This window comes from Nannobrachium achirus, assembly GCF_963921795.1.
Source record: "Nannobrachium achirus genome assembly, chromosome: 11".
NCBI classification, from domain to species: domain Eukaryota; kingdom Metazoa; phylum Chordata; class Actinopteri; order Myctophiformes; family Myctophidae; genus Nannobrachium; species Nannobrachium achirus.
The window spans coordinates 23,787,242-23,806,031 of NC_137820.1; the positions used below are offsets into that span (position 1 = coordinate 23,787,242).

Sequence of the window (18,790 nt, forward strand, 5' to 3'; positions counted from 1 at the left end):
TAAGGCCTACAGGGCCAATAACTTTCCTTTCACTCAAAGGTTGTGGCTGAAGGGTTAAAATGTACACCTGTGGAACTGTCAGAGACCATCTGAGAAGAGAACAGCGGTCATGCGTTATTTTATAGAGTTGTGTCTGTTCATTCATGTTAATGTGATTACTTGATGCAGAGGGTCTGTTCAGCCAGACATTCAGAATTACATGCAAATGTAGCCCCCATAGTTAGTACACTAAAGCCATAAACCAGAGCACAGCCCTATTGGCACGATGGGTTGTGTGTTGGTCTGGCGAGTCCCTGGGTTCAATCCCTGCTTCCACGCACCACTACACAAAGAACAACAAATAAACCAGAGGTCTATTTGGGATGGGTATTGGAAAAATTGTCAATATTTTAAAGATGGTTCGTGCAAGCAACCAAAGTAAATAACTTGAGAACAAATGGGAAAATGAGGATGATTATGACGAAGTCACTTTTACAATAGGTCCACTAACCCTAATCTACAAAGAGAATCTGAATGAACTGAATCTGAATCCAAATCAGAATAAAATGTGTGTTGATTCCAACCATGAAAACATTGTTTTAAATGTCTTGTGTCAGCTATGCAACGTGAAAAGAGATGTGTTTATGAAATGTGACTGGTTTCGTTAATGGAGCAGACCACAGTGTTAAAGTGATTCGCCTTCTTAATTTTGCTTGTACATATTTGCTATACTGTCCAGTAATGACACTTACCACTACTTAGCTTGCTCTACATTTCTGAGCAGGTTCTAGTACGAACATCCAGTTTCAACACAACTTCCATCATTGTTATTCATGGTGCTGGGAGACCGTTCACAGTAAAATGGACAATTCTGGTGTCTGGAAATTTATTTTGCTGTGTATGGAGGTGAATTCAGCACATTGCCCAATTTAACACAACATTACATCATTTCACATCACGCAATTGTCTGTTTATAATCTATTTATTATTTTGCTGTTTCTTTCCTTCTAGAACGGTTTATGAATGTAAGACAAAAGTAAAGCAGGGAAACTCAGGGAAGCCCCTGTTTAGAAGCATTTACAGTGCTGTGTCACTAAACTAAATTAATCTGCTGAATTTACAGCTTTGATTTTCAGTACTGTTAAAGAATAGAGAGCAGGTTTTGCACAAGAAATGGTTACACTATTGTTTGGAGAAAACAAAAGATATTGATTTGCCATGCACTTTACTTTAACACTTGCCAGTGTATTACATTATTATTTATATGAACATTTATCTTTTAAAAGCATAGATTGCCTCAACGGTTTATTATTCAATAACATGAACGGAGCTGCTCCTAATCTAATGTTTATTCAAATGTTGATTGAAAAAATTACATGTGCGTACTTCACCAAGAAAGTTAAATTTGTCAGATGCTTCAGTGGAAAAATAAATAACACTTTGAAACTCCTACCTGTCAACTGAATGTACAGTATACCTGAATCATTATTTCAGCTTGTTACAATATTTTTGCTCCCCCTGTTTCTTTTATACAGTATGACAGTTAGAGGCTTGTTACATTATCTGGCAAAACTAGTTAACAAAACCGCTTGTCTTTAACACGGCCTGTTTATGTTGGTGGGCTCAAATTAGATGACTCCACAGAGTGCTCTGTTTTCCATCATCCTGTGGTAAACATCCTTTGTCTTATCTGTCTTCTCCCCAAGTTTACTTCATTCTCACATTTGGATATAATTAGGCCTACTTGAAGCGATTCTTCCCGAAAAGGCCTTGTGATGATAGTAAACTACAACTGTATCACATCATTGTAACACTCTCACATTTTCTTGTAGGCCTACGTGTCGAAATGTGAAAGAATCCCAGAAAATATTCAAGGTTATGGACCTTGTTACTGCCCTTTTTTCAAACTTTCCTCGAGATCTTAAATGTCATACACTATGCCAAGTTATTGCTTGTCGTTAAAAGCTATTATCAGTCAACAAAAAAATACAAAATAACATGAAACATAACCTAAATGTTGGGCTTGCTACTTTAGAAATGTAGCTGGTTGGTTACTCTTTATAAAAAGTAACTGAGCTGTTCTAAAAGATCTCTTAAAATAAGTAGACATAGCTACACTACAAGTTGAAAGTAGTTACATTTAAGCTTCTTTGTACATATGTGGGTTGGTAATGTGGCTGAGGATGTGATGACACTGATTGATTGAATAAACATACTGTATAAAAGCTACAAATGGATGGATATGGAGCATTTCTCTCTTTGATTTAATGGACAAAATGCAGTTAAAACTCATCTATACTATTTTATGTTGTGCCACTGAAAATGTTGTCATATTAAGCTATATGACAAAATCAAATCAAAACAAATGCTTAAAACGCAAATCACTCTGAAAGTAGTGTAGTTAAACTAAGAGCTTAGCTTCTTATATATAATATATAGCCTACAGTACTGCCCAACACCAATTAACCTTTTCCAATTGCTAACATGCCATGACAAGAACATAGGATGTAAGAGGAGAGTAGAACATCACATTTCTAACTGTCGCTGCCGGATGGAGATCTGTCTTTGCTTTAGCTGAGGCCATCATGGCCAACCCATTCCCCCCATGTCTCTCAAACACAGACCAGATAGTTCACAAACAGCTGGCAACCAATGGCAAAGGTTCTGTTTATTTCAGAGGCACTGTCTGTTGACTCAGAAGGGCCTCTTTGGATGGAGCAACAACCCATCAATGATTAAGCTCTTGTTTTTGGATACATTAAGATTTATAGACACACAAGAACCATTAAATTGTTGATACATTTCTCCTGAATGGTTCTCCCACTAATGTACACTTGCCTTCCTGTACCGTATGTGAACGCTCAGCATCATTAATCTGAGGATGTAGACTTATTTCTCTATTTTCCCAGATCAAGGACCTACATTATAGAGTGCTAAATACCACTCAGTCTTCTTTTAGTTTTTTCTAGACTCTCATAGATGTGTACTACAAATAACTGTAAAATCCTCTTGTGTGTTTTGAAATCGAAAGGTCAACCAATACAGTACAGCTGTTGCTGCGATGAGATTCCATATGAAGCAGAATGTTTCCATCCAGTGATATAAAATATAAACCAGAAGACTGATAGCAATGCTGTTGTCCAGTTGGCGTGTACTCGTCATGCTATCTGCTTGTGCTGCTAATGACTTGGTGTGATGTGTGTGATGTTATTGTATGTGGGAGGGATCTCGGGTCTGAGGCTTCATCCTAGATAAAGAGGGATTTGGGGAATGACGGCAGAAAGGGGAGGGCATGTCTATAGACAGGAATGGACAGTTTAATTAATAACCACCATCCCTTTCTCCCTGACCCCAACTGGTCTCACATACTCTCACTGGAGGCCAGACAGAAGCAGCTATAGTAGCCTAAATGATCATTAGCAAATACTGATGCTGTAGCTCAAAGCGTGGACACAGAGACAGGCTGGAGACAATTAGGACACACAAGAGACATCACCTAACAGGAGTAAGTATAGCATGTGCAGTACTGAGAGTCCAATAAGAATCTATGCTATGTGTGCCACTGTGGAGAGGGCTTGCGAGAACGGCTGTGTAGGCTGGGGTTTCCCGGGGTTTAGAACTCCTCGTGGGCTACGGCTCCATCCCAGGGGAAATTAATCGATGTTAATTAAAAAAGAAAAGCGGCAGATGAGATTTATAACTGTAATGGTTCGTATGTGCCACTGTTTTCGCATGGCTTGATTAACCTTCCATGTTCATTGTGGCCTTGCGACTTTTTTGTCTTGCCACAGAGGCCATAGGGAAGGCTTCAATGGAACTACATTTTGTTTTATTTTGTTATTCAATTACCTTTATTTGATTATCCAAAATGCTGCATGGTATGACAAAGCAATCTGTAGCCTATGTGAGTGTGTAATAGCAAAATACATATTTTAACACCTGTAACAGAGAGCATTGTCTCAGTAACAGTGTCAGTCAGGGAGGCCTTTTGCCACCAACATTCATCCCCCCCACATGGAAGCAGCGTGTTAACATCTCCATGTGGGAGAGAAGAGGCGTCAAGTGTGTTGAAGTAGAAACGAAGTTAATTACTTTCCAGTGAAGGGAATCCAGGCATACTGTACACTACAGTACGTACATTATACTTCTACTGTAGCTTCACATAGCTAGACAAATGAGAATTCATTTGAAGCTCTTAAAGGGTGGAGACAGAGCTATCACTCACACCTTTCACTCATTGTTCAATGGTTCTGTTGCAGAATTGGACAAAGGCTTGCTGCTGCTTTGCGTCTGATCACGTCTTGTGCATTCTGAGTTGGGGCCCTGCCACCCTCCTGGATGAATGAGTGGGTGGGCCACGATGCCAATGTGGTGGGACCATTACAAATCCCACCCAACGATGGATTCCCCTTATCAGAGAGCTCACACTTTTTTGGTAAGTCCATGTGACCACTGGTTGTCTACTAGAGAGCTGATATCCTAATGGCTAATTTATACTGATTATACCGATTATAATCTGCAAAATGTGTCACGTTTTTTTTTCTCTCTCTCTCTTCCGGTGAGTCATACGGTTTCATGAAAGATAATAAATTAGGAATTAAAAATATACCATTCAGTAGCCCCTACAGGCCAGTGAGCTAGTTCCATTGTCCAGATGTGAAAACTTCACACATTACCAGCCTACTACCTGTAGTGATGCGAGGAAATGTGACTGTCAGGTTAATGAGTAGCTATGACAACCTTTGCTCCCCTTGGCACTCCTCAAGCAAGTGTCGAGCTGTTCCATTACAGAACTACTGTTCCAGAGTGTTTATGGAGAAAGGCTTCTCATCAAAGGGAGCAGAGGAAACATGTTTAACGATAGGTAAACCAAAGGTACGAGCAAATGTAGAGCTTCAGACTAGAGTCGGGATATTGTGAACAGAGCAAAGAACACCCATATGGGTTCTGTGGGACACTGAGATGGCCATGGTCCAGACAAAGTCTTCAGGAGGTCAGTGTACAGTTATCATCATACATGTATTTGCTTTGATTCAGAACAGAATTGAATGCTACATGGGATTCTACCTTATAGATGACAAGATGTGTGTTTTGCATGGACGTTGTAAAGGCTACTGTGTGTATTTGTATTTGTGTCAAATGATGTGTTATCAAATGATGTGTATAGCTAAAGAATTTAGCTATACCTTTTCTCCATTTTTTTTTCTGTTAAGCACTTGTGCTTCATTTTCTGCTCTGTAAAGCACTTTGAGCTGCATTTCATGTCATGAAGGGTGCTATACAAATAAAGCTTTATTATTATTATTATTATTGTAATATCTTTGGGAAAGTCCAATAGCCCTTTGTAATTTTACAGTAACATTGTGCTCTGTGAGAGTGAGTTGTTAATCATTTATGGGTTTATTACTATCCACTGCTCTATCGTTATCCAATGCCTGCAGCTTCTGCAGGGACACATTTAATATCATTGAATGACATCTTCAATGAAAATCCCTCACCACATCTTGAAAATGACAGAATACTTCCTTATGAGACGTCATAATTACAGTTTACCATATTGATCCTGTCATAAAACAGACAGAAGGCGTAAACCTCCAAATTCACACAATCTTGAGCACTGATTTAACTCTGAGAGTTAAATCAATGCTCATTATTTTGCTTTTCAGCTGTTGTTGGATATATCATTATAAGCAAACATTTCCAAAACATTGAACTTGTAGATCTGTTATTTTCCCTATTTGTCATACAGTTCAACAAAGTGTGCTGGGCTTAAGTGGTCAACACCAGTGGTAATATAGCGTTCATCTTATTTCTCTTCCTCAGACATTCTGGCAGACCAAGGGAGTCCGCTGCTCCAGGATCCAGACGTTTTGCCCTTCACCGGCTATCCCAGCATGCAGTACTCATCTATGGAGCCGGCCATGTGCTCGCCGCCATACTATTCCACTCACAATTACTACCCCCAGTACAGCGGAGAGGATTGGTACTCACACACAGGGATGTACGAACTGAGAAAGGGGGCGCAGGAGGTTACCTATGATGCTGAGATGGAGGAGGTACCTGCTGCACTGCCTGCTGGCTGCAAGAGAACCAGGCAAACATCTCAAGCTGGAAGGGTCAAAGGGGAGGAACTGTGTGTCGTGTGTGGGGACAAGGCATCCGGTTACCACTATAATGCTCTCACGTGTGAGGGATGCAAAGGTAAGGTTGTCCCAATATTCAAATTGAGAGTTAACCACATTTACCCTGGCACACCTATTTTAGTATAACGGGCATTGCATAACAGGGTGGGGCATGCATTCCCTATTTTCATTGCTCCCAACTTGCATTTTTCCCAAGTAGGCCGGTGCCCAACGGGTACAGGTCTAGTAATTAAAAGAAATAGTGATAATATCAGGTCTACAACCTCGGCTATTTTCGCTATTCATCATGAGTGACTAAGTGATGTAAATCAGTTTATTGTTAACCTATACAGTGCTGAGCTTTTCAACATGAAGTAATACATTCCTGTTAAAATGGCACCACTATATATAGGTCCCAACAATGAGCACCTCAACTCTGATGCTTTCAGTTTTAATGGTATTGGTAGCAGGCGTAAAGTAAATCTTAGAAATTCTATGTAATATATGTGATATTACTTAATGTGTCTCCCCCAAAAAACAGGGATACACTCACAGTGCTTGTGGTAATTAGCCTTTTTCAATGACTTAATTTTAAAGGAACAATATAGCAGAATATAGGCGTAAATGTCCTTGCACGTTGCTGCAAATCCGAAATCCCCCAAAAAAACATTTTCAGGCCAAGGACCTATAGCTGAGAGAGAGAGAAGGCAGGGACCCAGTGTGGCGACAGCTACGAAAAACTGAAAAGATCTCGAGCTAAAAAGTGTTGAGCAGTTGATTTTCATTACAAGTGTTTTCAGGGTATTAGTCATATTGTACATCTATTAGTGTGTAGATTATATATGTGAATTGCATTAAAACCCAATTCCATCAACTGTTGGTAAAGTGTCACACTATATAATTTGTGGAGTAACATCTTGTCAGTCAAATGAACATTGACCATCAATAAGTAATTTCCATACTCATTAGGCAGGAGGCTGGCTGATTAAAGGGACAATAATGTTTATTTCAGCATGTTGTTGTGCTCTACAATTTGTTCTGTGTTTGATTAGATACCAACAGAAAGATTACTTCATACATGCAGTTCAAGTCTAGCTGTCACTACTTGTAACGATGAACCACTTGACGCAGATCCATAAAGAACAAAGGAAGTGTCCTTGAACTTTGAAACTAGTCAAAAGCAAGAATGACTTTACAACCCGACTTCATGTAAAAACAATCCACTTCCAGAAGTGGCAGCCAAGATGTGGCATTTGTTTTTACGATGCTGTGGTTTTGCTCTGGTTCCTACCAAACCACAACGGCAATGGATATGCGTGTAATTCCACACTGTCCGGTGGGACAATGCCAGGAGTGCCGCCACCGGTGTGTCCTGCCATTTGCCCGAGAATCGCTTTAGGTCTAGCTGCCTGTACCTGGTACAAAGGCCAGATTAGGTTCCCTCTCAGCTTTCTGCTGTACAATGTGGGGGGAAACCTGAGCTGTGCAAAACGCTAATGTATTTCATTGTGCTTAATGTTCTATGTCAGAATGTCTAATAACTGTTCCCAAGTGAGTGCATGTGGGTCACGCTCTGATACACTCTGGAACATTGCCAGGTGGGCTTGGGGGATCCTCTCGATACAATTCTTGGAACACAGTAGCCACACACTGGCCGTTCAAATGTTCACTGTTATCCTCTGTATTGTATATGAAGTCTACATTCATGTTCAAAAAAGGATAGAGAATTGATAACATTTATACCATCTCTTTGTGTGTGTTTTAAGTTCCAAAAGCCATGTCTTTCTGTAAGCATAGTGCTCAATTTATACTCTGTCATGTGACAGAGCATAAATTAGGCATAAATCTGACTCTGACAGATACTGACATCTTTTGCCAACCATGTTCAGGCTTCTTCCGACGAAGTGTAACAAAGAATGCTGTGTACAAATGCAAGAGTGGAGGAAACTGTGAAATGGACATGTACATGCGCAGGAAATGCCAGGAGTGTCGACTGAGAAAATGCAAAGAGATGGGCATGCTGGCAGAATGTGAGTAGGCTACTATTGCTTGTCAAAAGCTGTTGTTGGCACATAAGATGACAGTTGAATAATGTCATCATGAGCAGGGAAATCCAGCAAACATTAATTAATTTAAGGACTGTTTGGTCCTTCGCTCTACCGGCCCATCTAAGATCTCATTTCCTAATACAGAGGCAAATTGTAGACCATAAAATCTTTAACCACACTTTCAACCCTCTATTTTGGGCATGTTATGTTATCATGATACATTTTATTATTAGCCCCCCCACAAAGTAAACAAAAGCTAAAATTGCAGATTTAAAAGCTCACAATAGGCTACATTGCAAAAAACAAGTGTGAGATTTTGAGAAAATATTTGAAAACAACTGTTTCTTTTTTTTTTTGAATGATTATTATGATATTAATCATTGTTATAGGCCTAGAGTGTTTGTTCAGTAATAATTGGTCTCTCCAAATGTGCAGGTGGGACACCAATTAGATTCAATTAAAGAACCCATTCATCATCTCCAATTGTATAGTGTTTCAATTCCAATTTCATCTGCTAATTGTTTTGTTTCCTCACTTCCAATTCCCTTGTTTATACAGTATCCTGCTGTATCAGGTATCTCTCGTGATTGGATGAAATTTACATCCTTTTATGTAAAAAAAGCGTCAAATGCCTATTCCGACAGCAGAGATTATTATGGGAATATAGAGCTATTTGACAATTATTTGAACAAAACACAAAATAAGTGCTTATTATAACAGTAGCCGTAATAATTTAATGATCTCATTCTGTTATCCTGAAAATACACTGTGTAATCTTATTTGTATATTTGCCCTGGGCTGTTCCAGCAACAGGGGAAACTGGCATGAAATCAAGAGTGTTAATTTAACTTTAAATGAGTCAAAGTTAAATATACTTTGAAAGCTCTCAGAGTTAAATGAACACCCTGGATTTTACTGTGTGTATTTGGAGTTGCCATTGGTAGAGATTAGGACAGAGTAAGCTCCTGTTGCTCATGAATACTGCAGGTATGTTGTGATGAATATTGCAAGGTGGTTTGGCGGGTGTGACCCTAACCTGCCAGTTAGGGTCCTGGAGTTCATGTTAATCAGAGACACGCAAGTTTTGACAGCTTTTTACAGAGTCTTTACTCTGAAAGTATAGAAATGTACCTACAGTATATAAGGGTCGAGGGTCGACCCTATCTCTAACCCTAACCCTAAACCTAGCCCCTATGGGAGTGTCGCCACTCCGACAATAAGAAGTCAATTTCGGAGTGGCGACATGTCGGAATGGAGAGAGCCTCCCATAAGGGTCAATCTGTTCACTTTAATTGTTAGAAATTGCTGTGTACCGGTAGATTAGAATCACTGCTGTTGTGAGGTATTTAACACGGTTTTTGTCACTTTTGGCAGGCTTGTTGACAGAGATCCAGTGTAAATCTAAAAGGCTGAGGAAGAATACCAAGGCCTCCCCTGGAGAATCCACTGGTGACGACACAGAAGGTACAGACATTGGAGACAACAAACAAGTCACCTCCACAACCAGGCTATCAAAGGTAATCCCAACCGGATGCTTTCTCCAGTTGGGACACGCACAGTTGATTATTGGAGAAATTAATCAATAATTGCAAATAATGGCCACAGTCACTGCAAATAATGATCAAATGTGATTGCTGTGAATGATGACATACTAAAGCCCTGACTCACTGTGCTTGAAATTATTCTTAATCTCTTAGCCTTGCGCTTCATAAATATAACATCAGTTCTAATGCCTGCTGAGCTAACTGATAGATCATATAACACTAATGCCTCAACTTTACAAACAGTGACAAAAAACTTCTGTTGTTGTTCTTTTTCATCCAGGAAAAGGTTGAACTCACTCAAGAGCAACAAACGCTATTGAATTTCATAGTAGATGCATACAACAAACATAGAATCCCTCAGGATATGGCCAGAAAACTGGTATGTTACTCTTGTCAAGTTTTTCACAGTTCTTCTTCTTTTCAAGGTTCCATCAATGAGATCTCACAGCACACATCTATATGTTTTTATGTATACAGGGGGTATCATAAAGTTAATATCCTTTACCTGAGATTAACGGGCACAAAACGCCACTGTTCTGGTAGCACAGCATTCTGCTGGTGGAGCTTATGCAACTTGTCTTATCAGCATGTCCTCTGTCTCACTGTCTCAGCCTGATCTCTCTGTCCCACTGGTGTGTGTTCGTTTTGTCTATCCAGCTCCAAGAAGAGTTCAATGCAGAAGAAAACGTCCTCCTACTGACGGAGATGGCAACGAGTCACGTACAGGTCCTTGTGGAGTTTACCAAAAACATTCCAGGTATAAATATCTCAGCTAATGTTGTTTTGGAGGGAATAATATTTGACTACATCGAAGTAGTCAAATGCTACCTTGATATCGCTGTTGAGAACACCAAAATCCATAGTCTTAACCACATGAACTCTAGAATCCGTATTTGTGACATAATAATATAATAGGTGAACATTTGGCAAAGATTTATGACCATTCTGTGAAATGACCAGATCTACAAGCTCACAACCTGTTGTGTTGCAAGGTCACGTGTTGTGAGTAAGTACAGACCATGGGGGACCCCAGACAATGATGTACACTATATAGGGTTTACAGTAAACTGCTTCATTTAAATCTGAAAGCGTAAAACTGTACGGTACTGGAGTCAGTTATATGTTCCATGCATAATACAGTATACAGTAGGGGAATGGAGTGATACAGTGATATCAGTGGTTGCAAAGGCCATAAGGTGTGTGGTAAGGTGTAAAGAATGGTACTGTATGGTCCCTCTGGCAGGTTTCTTGGCTCTGGACCATGAAGATCAGATTGCACTGCTAAAAGGCTCAGCTGTGGAGGCCATGTTTCTGCGCTCGGCTCAGGTCTTCACTAGAAAAATGCCCTATGGACACACAGAAGTGCTGGAGGACAGGATACGCAAGAGTGGTGAGGCCACCAAGAAACATTTAATGATTTGCTACAGAATATGACAATACATCCTTGGGTTGGACTTAGAATATCTCAGAGTTCAGTCATATTTGGATTTTGGATACAGTGAGCACAAATGGCCCATAAATATCCCATCACCATCACCATCACCAAAATACAGTCACACAATGGAATTGGTATGACAAATATACAGACAAATACAGTATAATATGACAAATATGAAGTTATTAATTATTGCCATATTGATGTAAATTGTAATCAGTACATTACTTGAGTAGGCTTCATTCAGGGGGTGCAACATTGGTGTAGTGGTTAGTGCATATTATGCCCTTCATGCGGAAGGTGAGTGACTCAAACCCTGCCTACGCCGACGTCAGCAAGGGGGAGAAAACAGCCAGCCCCATGGCCTCCCCTAAGTAGAGAGCAACACAAATCTTGTGAAATAAAATGTCGTCAACCAATCATCAAGGACGATGATACACTCAAAACTTTTCAAGAAAAATCCTTCCATTATACTTTCTACTCACTTTCCAAACAGACTTGTCACTCTACAATTCACAGAAGAGTTATTCTTTTGAAATTATCAGCTGAATTTCCACATCAGGAGGTAGCCATCTAGGCCGGGCAGACAATCAAACATTCCAAACAAATCTAATCCCAACTGGTGTGATAGAGCATAGTGGATGTATATTTATTTGTACTTTTCTACATTTGGCTGCTTATACACCTTCATGAAATTGCGTTGACTTAAAAAAAGTAAATGAGGAAAGGGGACAAAACTTGTGAGAGAAACAAAATCAAAATGCAGAGATGTGATTAGTCAACCCAGCTATGAGGTGGACGTGGTGATTATCAGAGGCTCTGTAGAAGCTACTTTGTAACGTGATCTATATTGTTGGAATTGTCAAAGTTTAATAGTTACTTATTACTTCTACGACTACTTTTACATGAGTAGGGAATATGTGTATACTTCTTCTACGTCTGTAGAGGAAAATACTCCTATTTTGAAGTGTGACCTTCAGGGACCCTATCAATCCTCTTTTCCATCTTGTGCAGCAGACTAGACTGCACACTCAGCACCGTGACATACTGAGGGGTCAACGTGCAAGCCGAAACAGCCAAGTCTAGGCAGGTTTATCCTGAATAATGGATTAGCTTGCTTCTGATGATGCAGCTGGGAGCTGTGTTCTGACCTGTTGATTCCAGCCTGGGTGTGGATTACACTTGCAAGCCGACCCTTGTTGGGTACAGTTTCATTCTGTTGTGAGTCTGGGCACTGTCTTAGGCCCGTAGAAGAGATGTCTGAGAATTTACCACATCTAGCCTATCAGAAATACAGTTTACCAATAATAACATTCATGCATGACATGTATCATAATCATAAACTAGAAAAAGTGCTCCTCGGAGCACAGGTCTCCGCCAGGTGAGGTAGGTTAGTGTGGGCCAGCAATGTTCGAAAATTCGACAATCAGGATGCAATGAGAAAAATCGGACAGATCCGTCTTGATCACTTGACTTGACTATAGATGTGTACTGATTTGCATGATTTTTATAAAAACATTGTAGGAGTAATCCATATACCGTATTTTCCGGACTATAAGGCGCACTTAAAAGCCTTTAATTTTCTCAAAAAACTACAGTGCGGCTTATAGTCCAGTGCGCCTTATATATGGATCATTCATTGACATTGACATTCCCTTTAGCACAGCTCCATCTGTTGGATGCATAACGCAACGGTAGCATCTATTATGTGCGCCTTATAGTCAGGTGCGCCTTATATATGAAAACAGTTTGAAAATAGACCATTCATTGACAGTGCGCCTTATAGTCAGGTGCGCCTTATAGTCCAGAAAATACTGTACATAGTTTTACACAGATCGGTGGAGTTATAGATAATCAGCCTTTTATAGCGCCACCATGAGGCTGATGATGATTTCAAGTGTCATTGGCCTAATGCCAATGTGCATGCAACATTTCACAGAAATTGCACACTGTGTGATTTGAGGCATTTTGTTCAAAACGGAGCACTCCCTCAAACTTTGGAAGCCAATGTTACTGTAGCCAATCAGGATGAAATATGAAAAATATAAAAGACTTTCGTTTAATGACTGTAGAGATACTGTGTACCGATTTGCATGATGTTTGGGCAAAATCTGTAGGAGTACTGTAAAAGAATTGTTTAGCAAAAAGCTAAAACCGACCTCCTGGTGGCGTTTTGGGGCAGAAGTTCTGCTCTATTAAGCCCATAGATCTCTGTATCTGCCAGTCCTTTTATGCCAATATATGGAGATATCTGTATCTGTCAATCCTTGTCCCTGCAGTATATGCCCATAAATGGAGATGTCTGATGGAGATCCCTTATGCCATCAGTATATGCCCATATATGGGCATGACCCCTTTTGTGCCCATATATTGAGCTGACTGATTTGTTTGCTGATGCTATGATGACAATGAGGTTAGTGATTAGACATCACACTCCATTTTGGGGCGTAGCTGTATTGAGAACTCCTTATATGGTATGGTCATGAGCATGACGTTAGGTCTGTCGCCATACATAGGTTTATGAGCGGCGCTAACTGCTCCTACATCTGGCTTTGTCTGTATGTATGTATGTATGTACGTATGTATGTCCGTCCACACTTGGTTCATTGGTCGAGCTTCGCGGGAGATTTTTGAACTTAACAAAAGGCACCACAAAAGGCTCACTTCACACTAGGTGTGAATATTTTTATATTTTTAAGTTCTTATTATTTGTTATTGATAAGAAACTCGATCTGTTTAATTTGTCATACCTGCTGCATTTGAACAAAAGCCTACCCTAACTCTTTAAGTGGCAACATGTTTTACAACACTGATGGTCAATTTGTCAGAGACATGGAATCAGGAAAATAAAAAGTGTACAGTTATGTACTTGATATAATCCAGTTGGTTTTGGAGACGCAGGACAGGTTACCACTTGGGAGGAGCAGAGCACACTTGATCAAAGGAACACTTCTGACTGTCTATGAACTGAAATTGCTACTCATTTGTAATATCATGGCACAAACACATGTATATCTTTCCGCAGGTATATCGGAGGAATTCATCAAGCCCATGTTCAACTTCTACAAAAGTATTGGTAACCTCCAGATGATGCCAGAAGAGCATGCTCTACTCACAGCCATAACCATTCTGACACCAGGTCGGTATCAAATGTCCTTAAAGGACGACTTCACCACTTTTCAACCTATATCTTCATATAATTGGTCCTCACTGATGTTCACGATAAGATGGCTGCGGGAAGTTCAGAACCCGTCTACCAGTGAGTGATCGTTAGGCAGATCTAAAACAATCTTTTAAACAACATTATTTATATTTTTATTATCAGGAGAACATAGCATTCATTATAGAATAGTAACTTTTCAGGAATAGAAAGCCTGACGTTTCTATTAGCTGGGATACCTCATTAATGATGTCACTGGTAGACGGGTTTCTGAGCTGCCCACAGCCCTCCTATATGAGACACAGACAGAATAGCTATTTTATCATAAGCATTAGTGAGGACCAAGGCCGTGAAGATAGGTTGAAAAGTGAAGTCGTCCATTATGCAGAAAATACTGTTGCCATTGTTTGACATATTCTTCAACAGTCAATCAAGTCAATTCTTGATAACGTAAATCCTTGATTTACAATAACAGAACAGGCTAATTGACTTGTTTGTATAAACTGCCTGCGATCATAACTACTACTCCTAATTTAGACTGAATGCTGTTCCATCTGCGTTCTCCTGCAGATCGTCCATATGTGAAGGATCAGCCGGCAGTGGAGAGACTACAGGAGCCCATGCTGGACGTGCTGAGGTTGTTTTGTTCCCTGCAGCATCCCCAAGAGCCACAGCACTTTGCCCGTCTGCTGGGCCGGCTAACTGAGCTGAGAACACTCAACCACCACCACGCGGAGATGCTCACATCCTGGAGGATGAGCGACCACAAGTTCACCCCGCTCCTCTGTGAAATCTGGGATGTACAGTGACGTATGAGGCGGCAGAGCAGCTAGGATAGGCGTGGAGTCGGGAGTGGGGTTTTGCTAGTGGATGGACATAAGGTTGAAATGAACATATCAAGTTGAGCAACAATGTCATGCTCTTCCTCAGTGTATATATCTGGATTACATTAGGCTTTTGGAAGATAAGTATACAACATGTAATGGCTTTGTGAAAAACCTGGGACAGGTTTACCAAACTAACTATAGCCTATATTACATTAACAGTATAATGTTATTGATGTATTGACTCCAAGGCCAATGAAGTATATTTAATGAATAATGTTTCTGTTTATTCTACTGATGGTATTATTATTTTCTAGGCTCACATTACAATCTGATGTGAGTCTGTGTGAAGCTGTTCTCATTGTGTAGACATCTGAAACAGGCTAGTGCATCACACGAGGAAACTCCATTGAGGTACAAATCACAAAAATCATTTTCACTAAAGTAAGTAAGGTTTGTTCCACAAACTCAGCTTTCAATGAAATGTGTTTACTTAATGAAAATGCACACGTTATATTTTCTAGTTTATTTTGTTTTGGAAAGATCATTGCTCAAACAACTATGCCTAAATAACACCTGGACATTAAATATAAAAAACAGTTTCAAAATATTCAGTTTCATCCATTTTGATGGAACATAATTATCACATTAAAACTGTGGCAAACTATATGCGTCAACGTAATGTTAAAATTAACATTAGTGTCTTTATATTGAAATACAGTATTATTCCTCACATTTCATGTTGTTCTTGTAGAATACTCAAAAACTACAAAGAAAAGAAAGTAATATCTTTTTCAAATGCAGACTTATTGCTGTATTTTCAAGCAAAATCTGTTGCATCCAGGTTTCCTCTTATCTAGCAATAGAAGTAGCATTTTGTGCAGGAAAAGTGGCCATAATACACACACTGCATCAATTGTATCCGGTCGGTACATTTCTGATAGTGGTATTTTAATGGCAAACCTGTAGAGCAGGTGGTATGTAATGAGCATCACATAATGCAGTATAGAGAGACTTAAAGGAGTAGTTCACCCCAAAATGACTTTTTTTTCCTATTGATTACTCATGCCATGGAGACTAGAGTTCAATAATATGTTTTGGTTTTTGTCACATTCCTAAGACAAAAATTTGATTCGAGTAAATTTACCCCCATTGATTCCGGATGGGGACCCGTTTCGAAACGGGTCCCCATCCGGAACGAATGGGGGTAAATTTATTGTTATCGCATTTTTGTCTTAGGAATGCGACAAAAAACTAAAAATATTATTGAACTCTAGTCTCCATGGCGTGACTAATCAATAGAAAAAAAGTCATTTTGGGGGTGAACTACTCCTTTAATTTGCATCACCACACTCAACATTAAAACTACAATATACAAAATATTCATATAACATGTCACATAACATAACAAAATAAAAGTGATCATGTAGGCCTATGTATAAATCATGTTCTCACAACTAACATCATAAGTAAACTATACATTATGTACAGATTGTTTCCATGTGAAGACCAAAACATATATTGTTCTGATATCTTGTGTTCATACAGGATGTCAGGACTTCAACCAAACTTCTGTGTGGAGGATTTATAAAGATTGAGCAAAACCAAATTACACTGATTAATCTTCAAATTTGAAATATAAACAATAATTTTCCACTAGTTTTTCCACTAATTGTGTGCATGCAGACAACTGTGCTTTCTATGACAACTAGGAATAAATAGGCACATAGCTCCATCTAGTGGAATAATTTGACAACATTCTACATCCAGCTCCTGTTGGAGTATCATGTAATTTGTAAATGAGTGAATATGCTTGCTGTATTTATTGTCCTCAAAATGCACAAATGAAAGGAATTGTATTCCTCTTTTTTATCAACAAAATTAATCTATATATAGATACACAAACTAACGAGTAGAATGTTGGACAAATATAATAAAAGTTCAGATTTATTTTAATTTTATTTTTAGTATTTTTTTTTGTTAAAAATCGCACCATGGAGGGGTCAGTGTTTAGAAGTGAGTTCTGTCCTCGGAGGTGGTAATGGCAGGCGGCTCAACTTCAGGATACACCAGGAAGCCAGAAAAAGTGGTGTATCGTCCCTGGTTGCTGTAGACAGCGTAGCGTTCATCCTGCTGACTGTACAACCACACATCCTCACCCTGCTTTAGAGACAGGAGCAAGCTTTGGCTCTGCATCTCCCTGCGCTTTGACGTATCCTCATCAAACACCATGGCCTGCACCACACCACCCCCCGTCATCAGCTTCACAGAAACAGCCCTGCGAGGGTGCTTCCCCACAGTGAAGGCAAAGTAGTAGGCCCCGGGAAAATGGCAGGTAAAGAGACCAGAGGTTTTGTTGAAGTGGCCCCCAATGTTGACATACTCCACGTCAAAGGTTAGTGGCTGCTTGTCCTGCTGCTTGCTGCTCTGTCCCAGGACTGTGGATGTTCGCGCCACTGAGAAGGCAGACCTTGGTTGCTCAAGTGTTTGGCCACTGGTCCAGCTGTTCCGGCGATCCCCCAGAGGGGGACAGTCGGGATAGGACTGACCAGGTGGAGACAAGTGGTTGTTAACATAGCTGGTTGCGGAAATGTCAGGATAGACGAGGTAACCAGAGAAGGTGATATAAGGGCCGGCGTTGCTGTACAGAGCATACTGAGGACTGGCCTGTAAAAGCAGCCACACTGTGTCCATAGCTTTGAGACTGATCATTAAGCTTTGGCTTTGAACTTTCCTCCCTTTCTTGCGGTAATCGTCATATGCTATAGCCTGCACCTCCTCCCCATTCTTTACGAGTATGACAGACAGCATTTTCTTTGGAAATTTCCCCATGGAGTAGGAGAAGTAGTAGGCCCCGGGGATTCGACACCGGAAGTGGCCTGTATCTGGGTTGAAATCCCCTCCTGTATTGACCAGGAGCCTATTGAAGGTGACCACCTTCTGGCTGCCTCCCTGTACACTGTTGGTCCGTGTGGCAGAGAATGCAGAGCGGAGTCCCGTTGTTACTGGAGGAACACTGAGGGACACAACTGACCCCAAGCAGGTGATCATACCAAATAAGCAAGCTATATACCAGTGATTTCTCCCATGGGCAACGCTACCTGAAAGATATAAAAGAGAAAACAAATCACTCTTATGTGATATAACTGAATGAAAGCAAGAATTGTACTACAACTGAACATTTGAGTTGTTTCGTTACATTCTTTGCAAAGCAATGCATTTAAAAACTAAATACCGTCATCAACGATGGCTGAATTCACAATTGTGACTGTGTCTTCTGCGTATCAGACAAAAGATTAATTTTGTAATGACACTGGGTCAGCTAATATATGAGTGGGTGAGGATGTCTGGCTGTCTGAGCCCTGTCAGGACGGATCCTGCCACTCAAATCAAACACACGGTGGAAGCAAGAGCCCCTCTAATTCAGCTGGTATTGTCTGTTCACTCTGTGCACTGAGAGAAAGGGGCTCGATTAGGCACTGGTTCATCTGTTCCTGTGTGTGTGAACAATGGAACATTTTGGAGGGTTGGTGAGGTGGGGTAAGTCATTGGGAGCTATTTATGCAAGCACAGAATGCTAAAACACACCTAATAAAAAGTGTATTTTATAAAAGCCTTGTTATTACATATCTCACAATGTTAGTGGTCATTTGGGGATAGGTGCCTTTGTGGTCATTT

At 40.1% G+C, this 18,790-nt stretch overlaps 2 protein-coding genes across 4 annotated transcripts; one reads left to right on the top strand and one right to left on the bottom strand.

Moving 5' to 3' along the window:
• The first annotated feature begins 3,321 nt into the window (after positions 1 to 3,321).
• Positions 3,322 to 15,639, top strand: nr1h4 (nuclear receptor subfamily 1, group H, member 4). 3 transcript variants are annotated; one of them, XM_080737549.1, is made up of 10 exons: positions 3,322 to 3,484; positions 4,239 to 4,414; positions 5,803 to 6,180; positions 7,991 to 8,131; positions 9,524 to 9,666; positions 9,974 to 10,072; positions 10,351 to 10,450; positions 10,937 to 11,083; positions 14,154 to 14,267; positions 14,859 to 15,638. In XM_080737549.1, exons 2-10 carry the CDS (start codon positions 4,318 to 4,320, stop codon positions 15,095 to 15,097), a joined length of 1,458 nt encoding a protein of 485 aa, XP_080593675.1. In that variant the 5' UTR covers positions 3,322 to 3,484; positions 4,239 to 4,317; the 3' UTR covers positions 15,098 to 15,638. The 3 variants fall into 3 exon arrangements, with proteins under 3 accessions (XP_080593675.1, XP_080593676.1, XP_080593677.1); XM_080737550.1 differs by lacking the exon at positions 3,322 to 3,484 and adding an exon at positions 3,972 to 4,109 and having other exon boundaries at positions 14,859 to 15,639; XM_080737551.1 differs by lacking the exons at positions 3,322 to 3,484; positions 4,239 to 4,414 and adding an exon at positions 4,706 to 4,972.
• Positions 15,640 to 17,122: 1,483 nt separating this feature from the next.
• On the bottom strand, positions 17,123 to 18,163 carry c1qtnf13 (C1q and TNF related 13; the record flags this gene model as incomplete). The annotated part of the gene is made up of 1 exon (XM_080736959.1): positions 17,123 to 18,163. The coding sequence occupies one exon, from the start codon at positions 18,161 to 18,163 to the stop codon at positions 17,123 to 17,125; it is 1,041 nt and encodes a 346-aa protein (XP_080593085.1).
• Between the last annotated feature and the right edge of the window lie 627 nt (positions 18,164 to 18,790).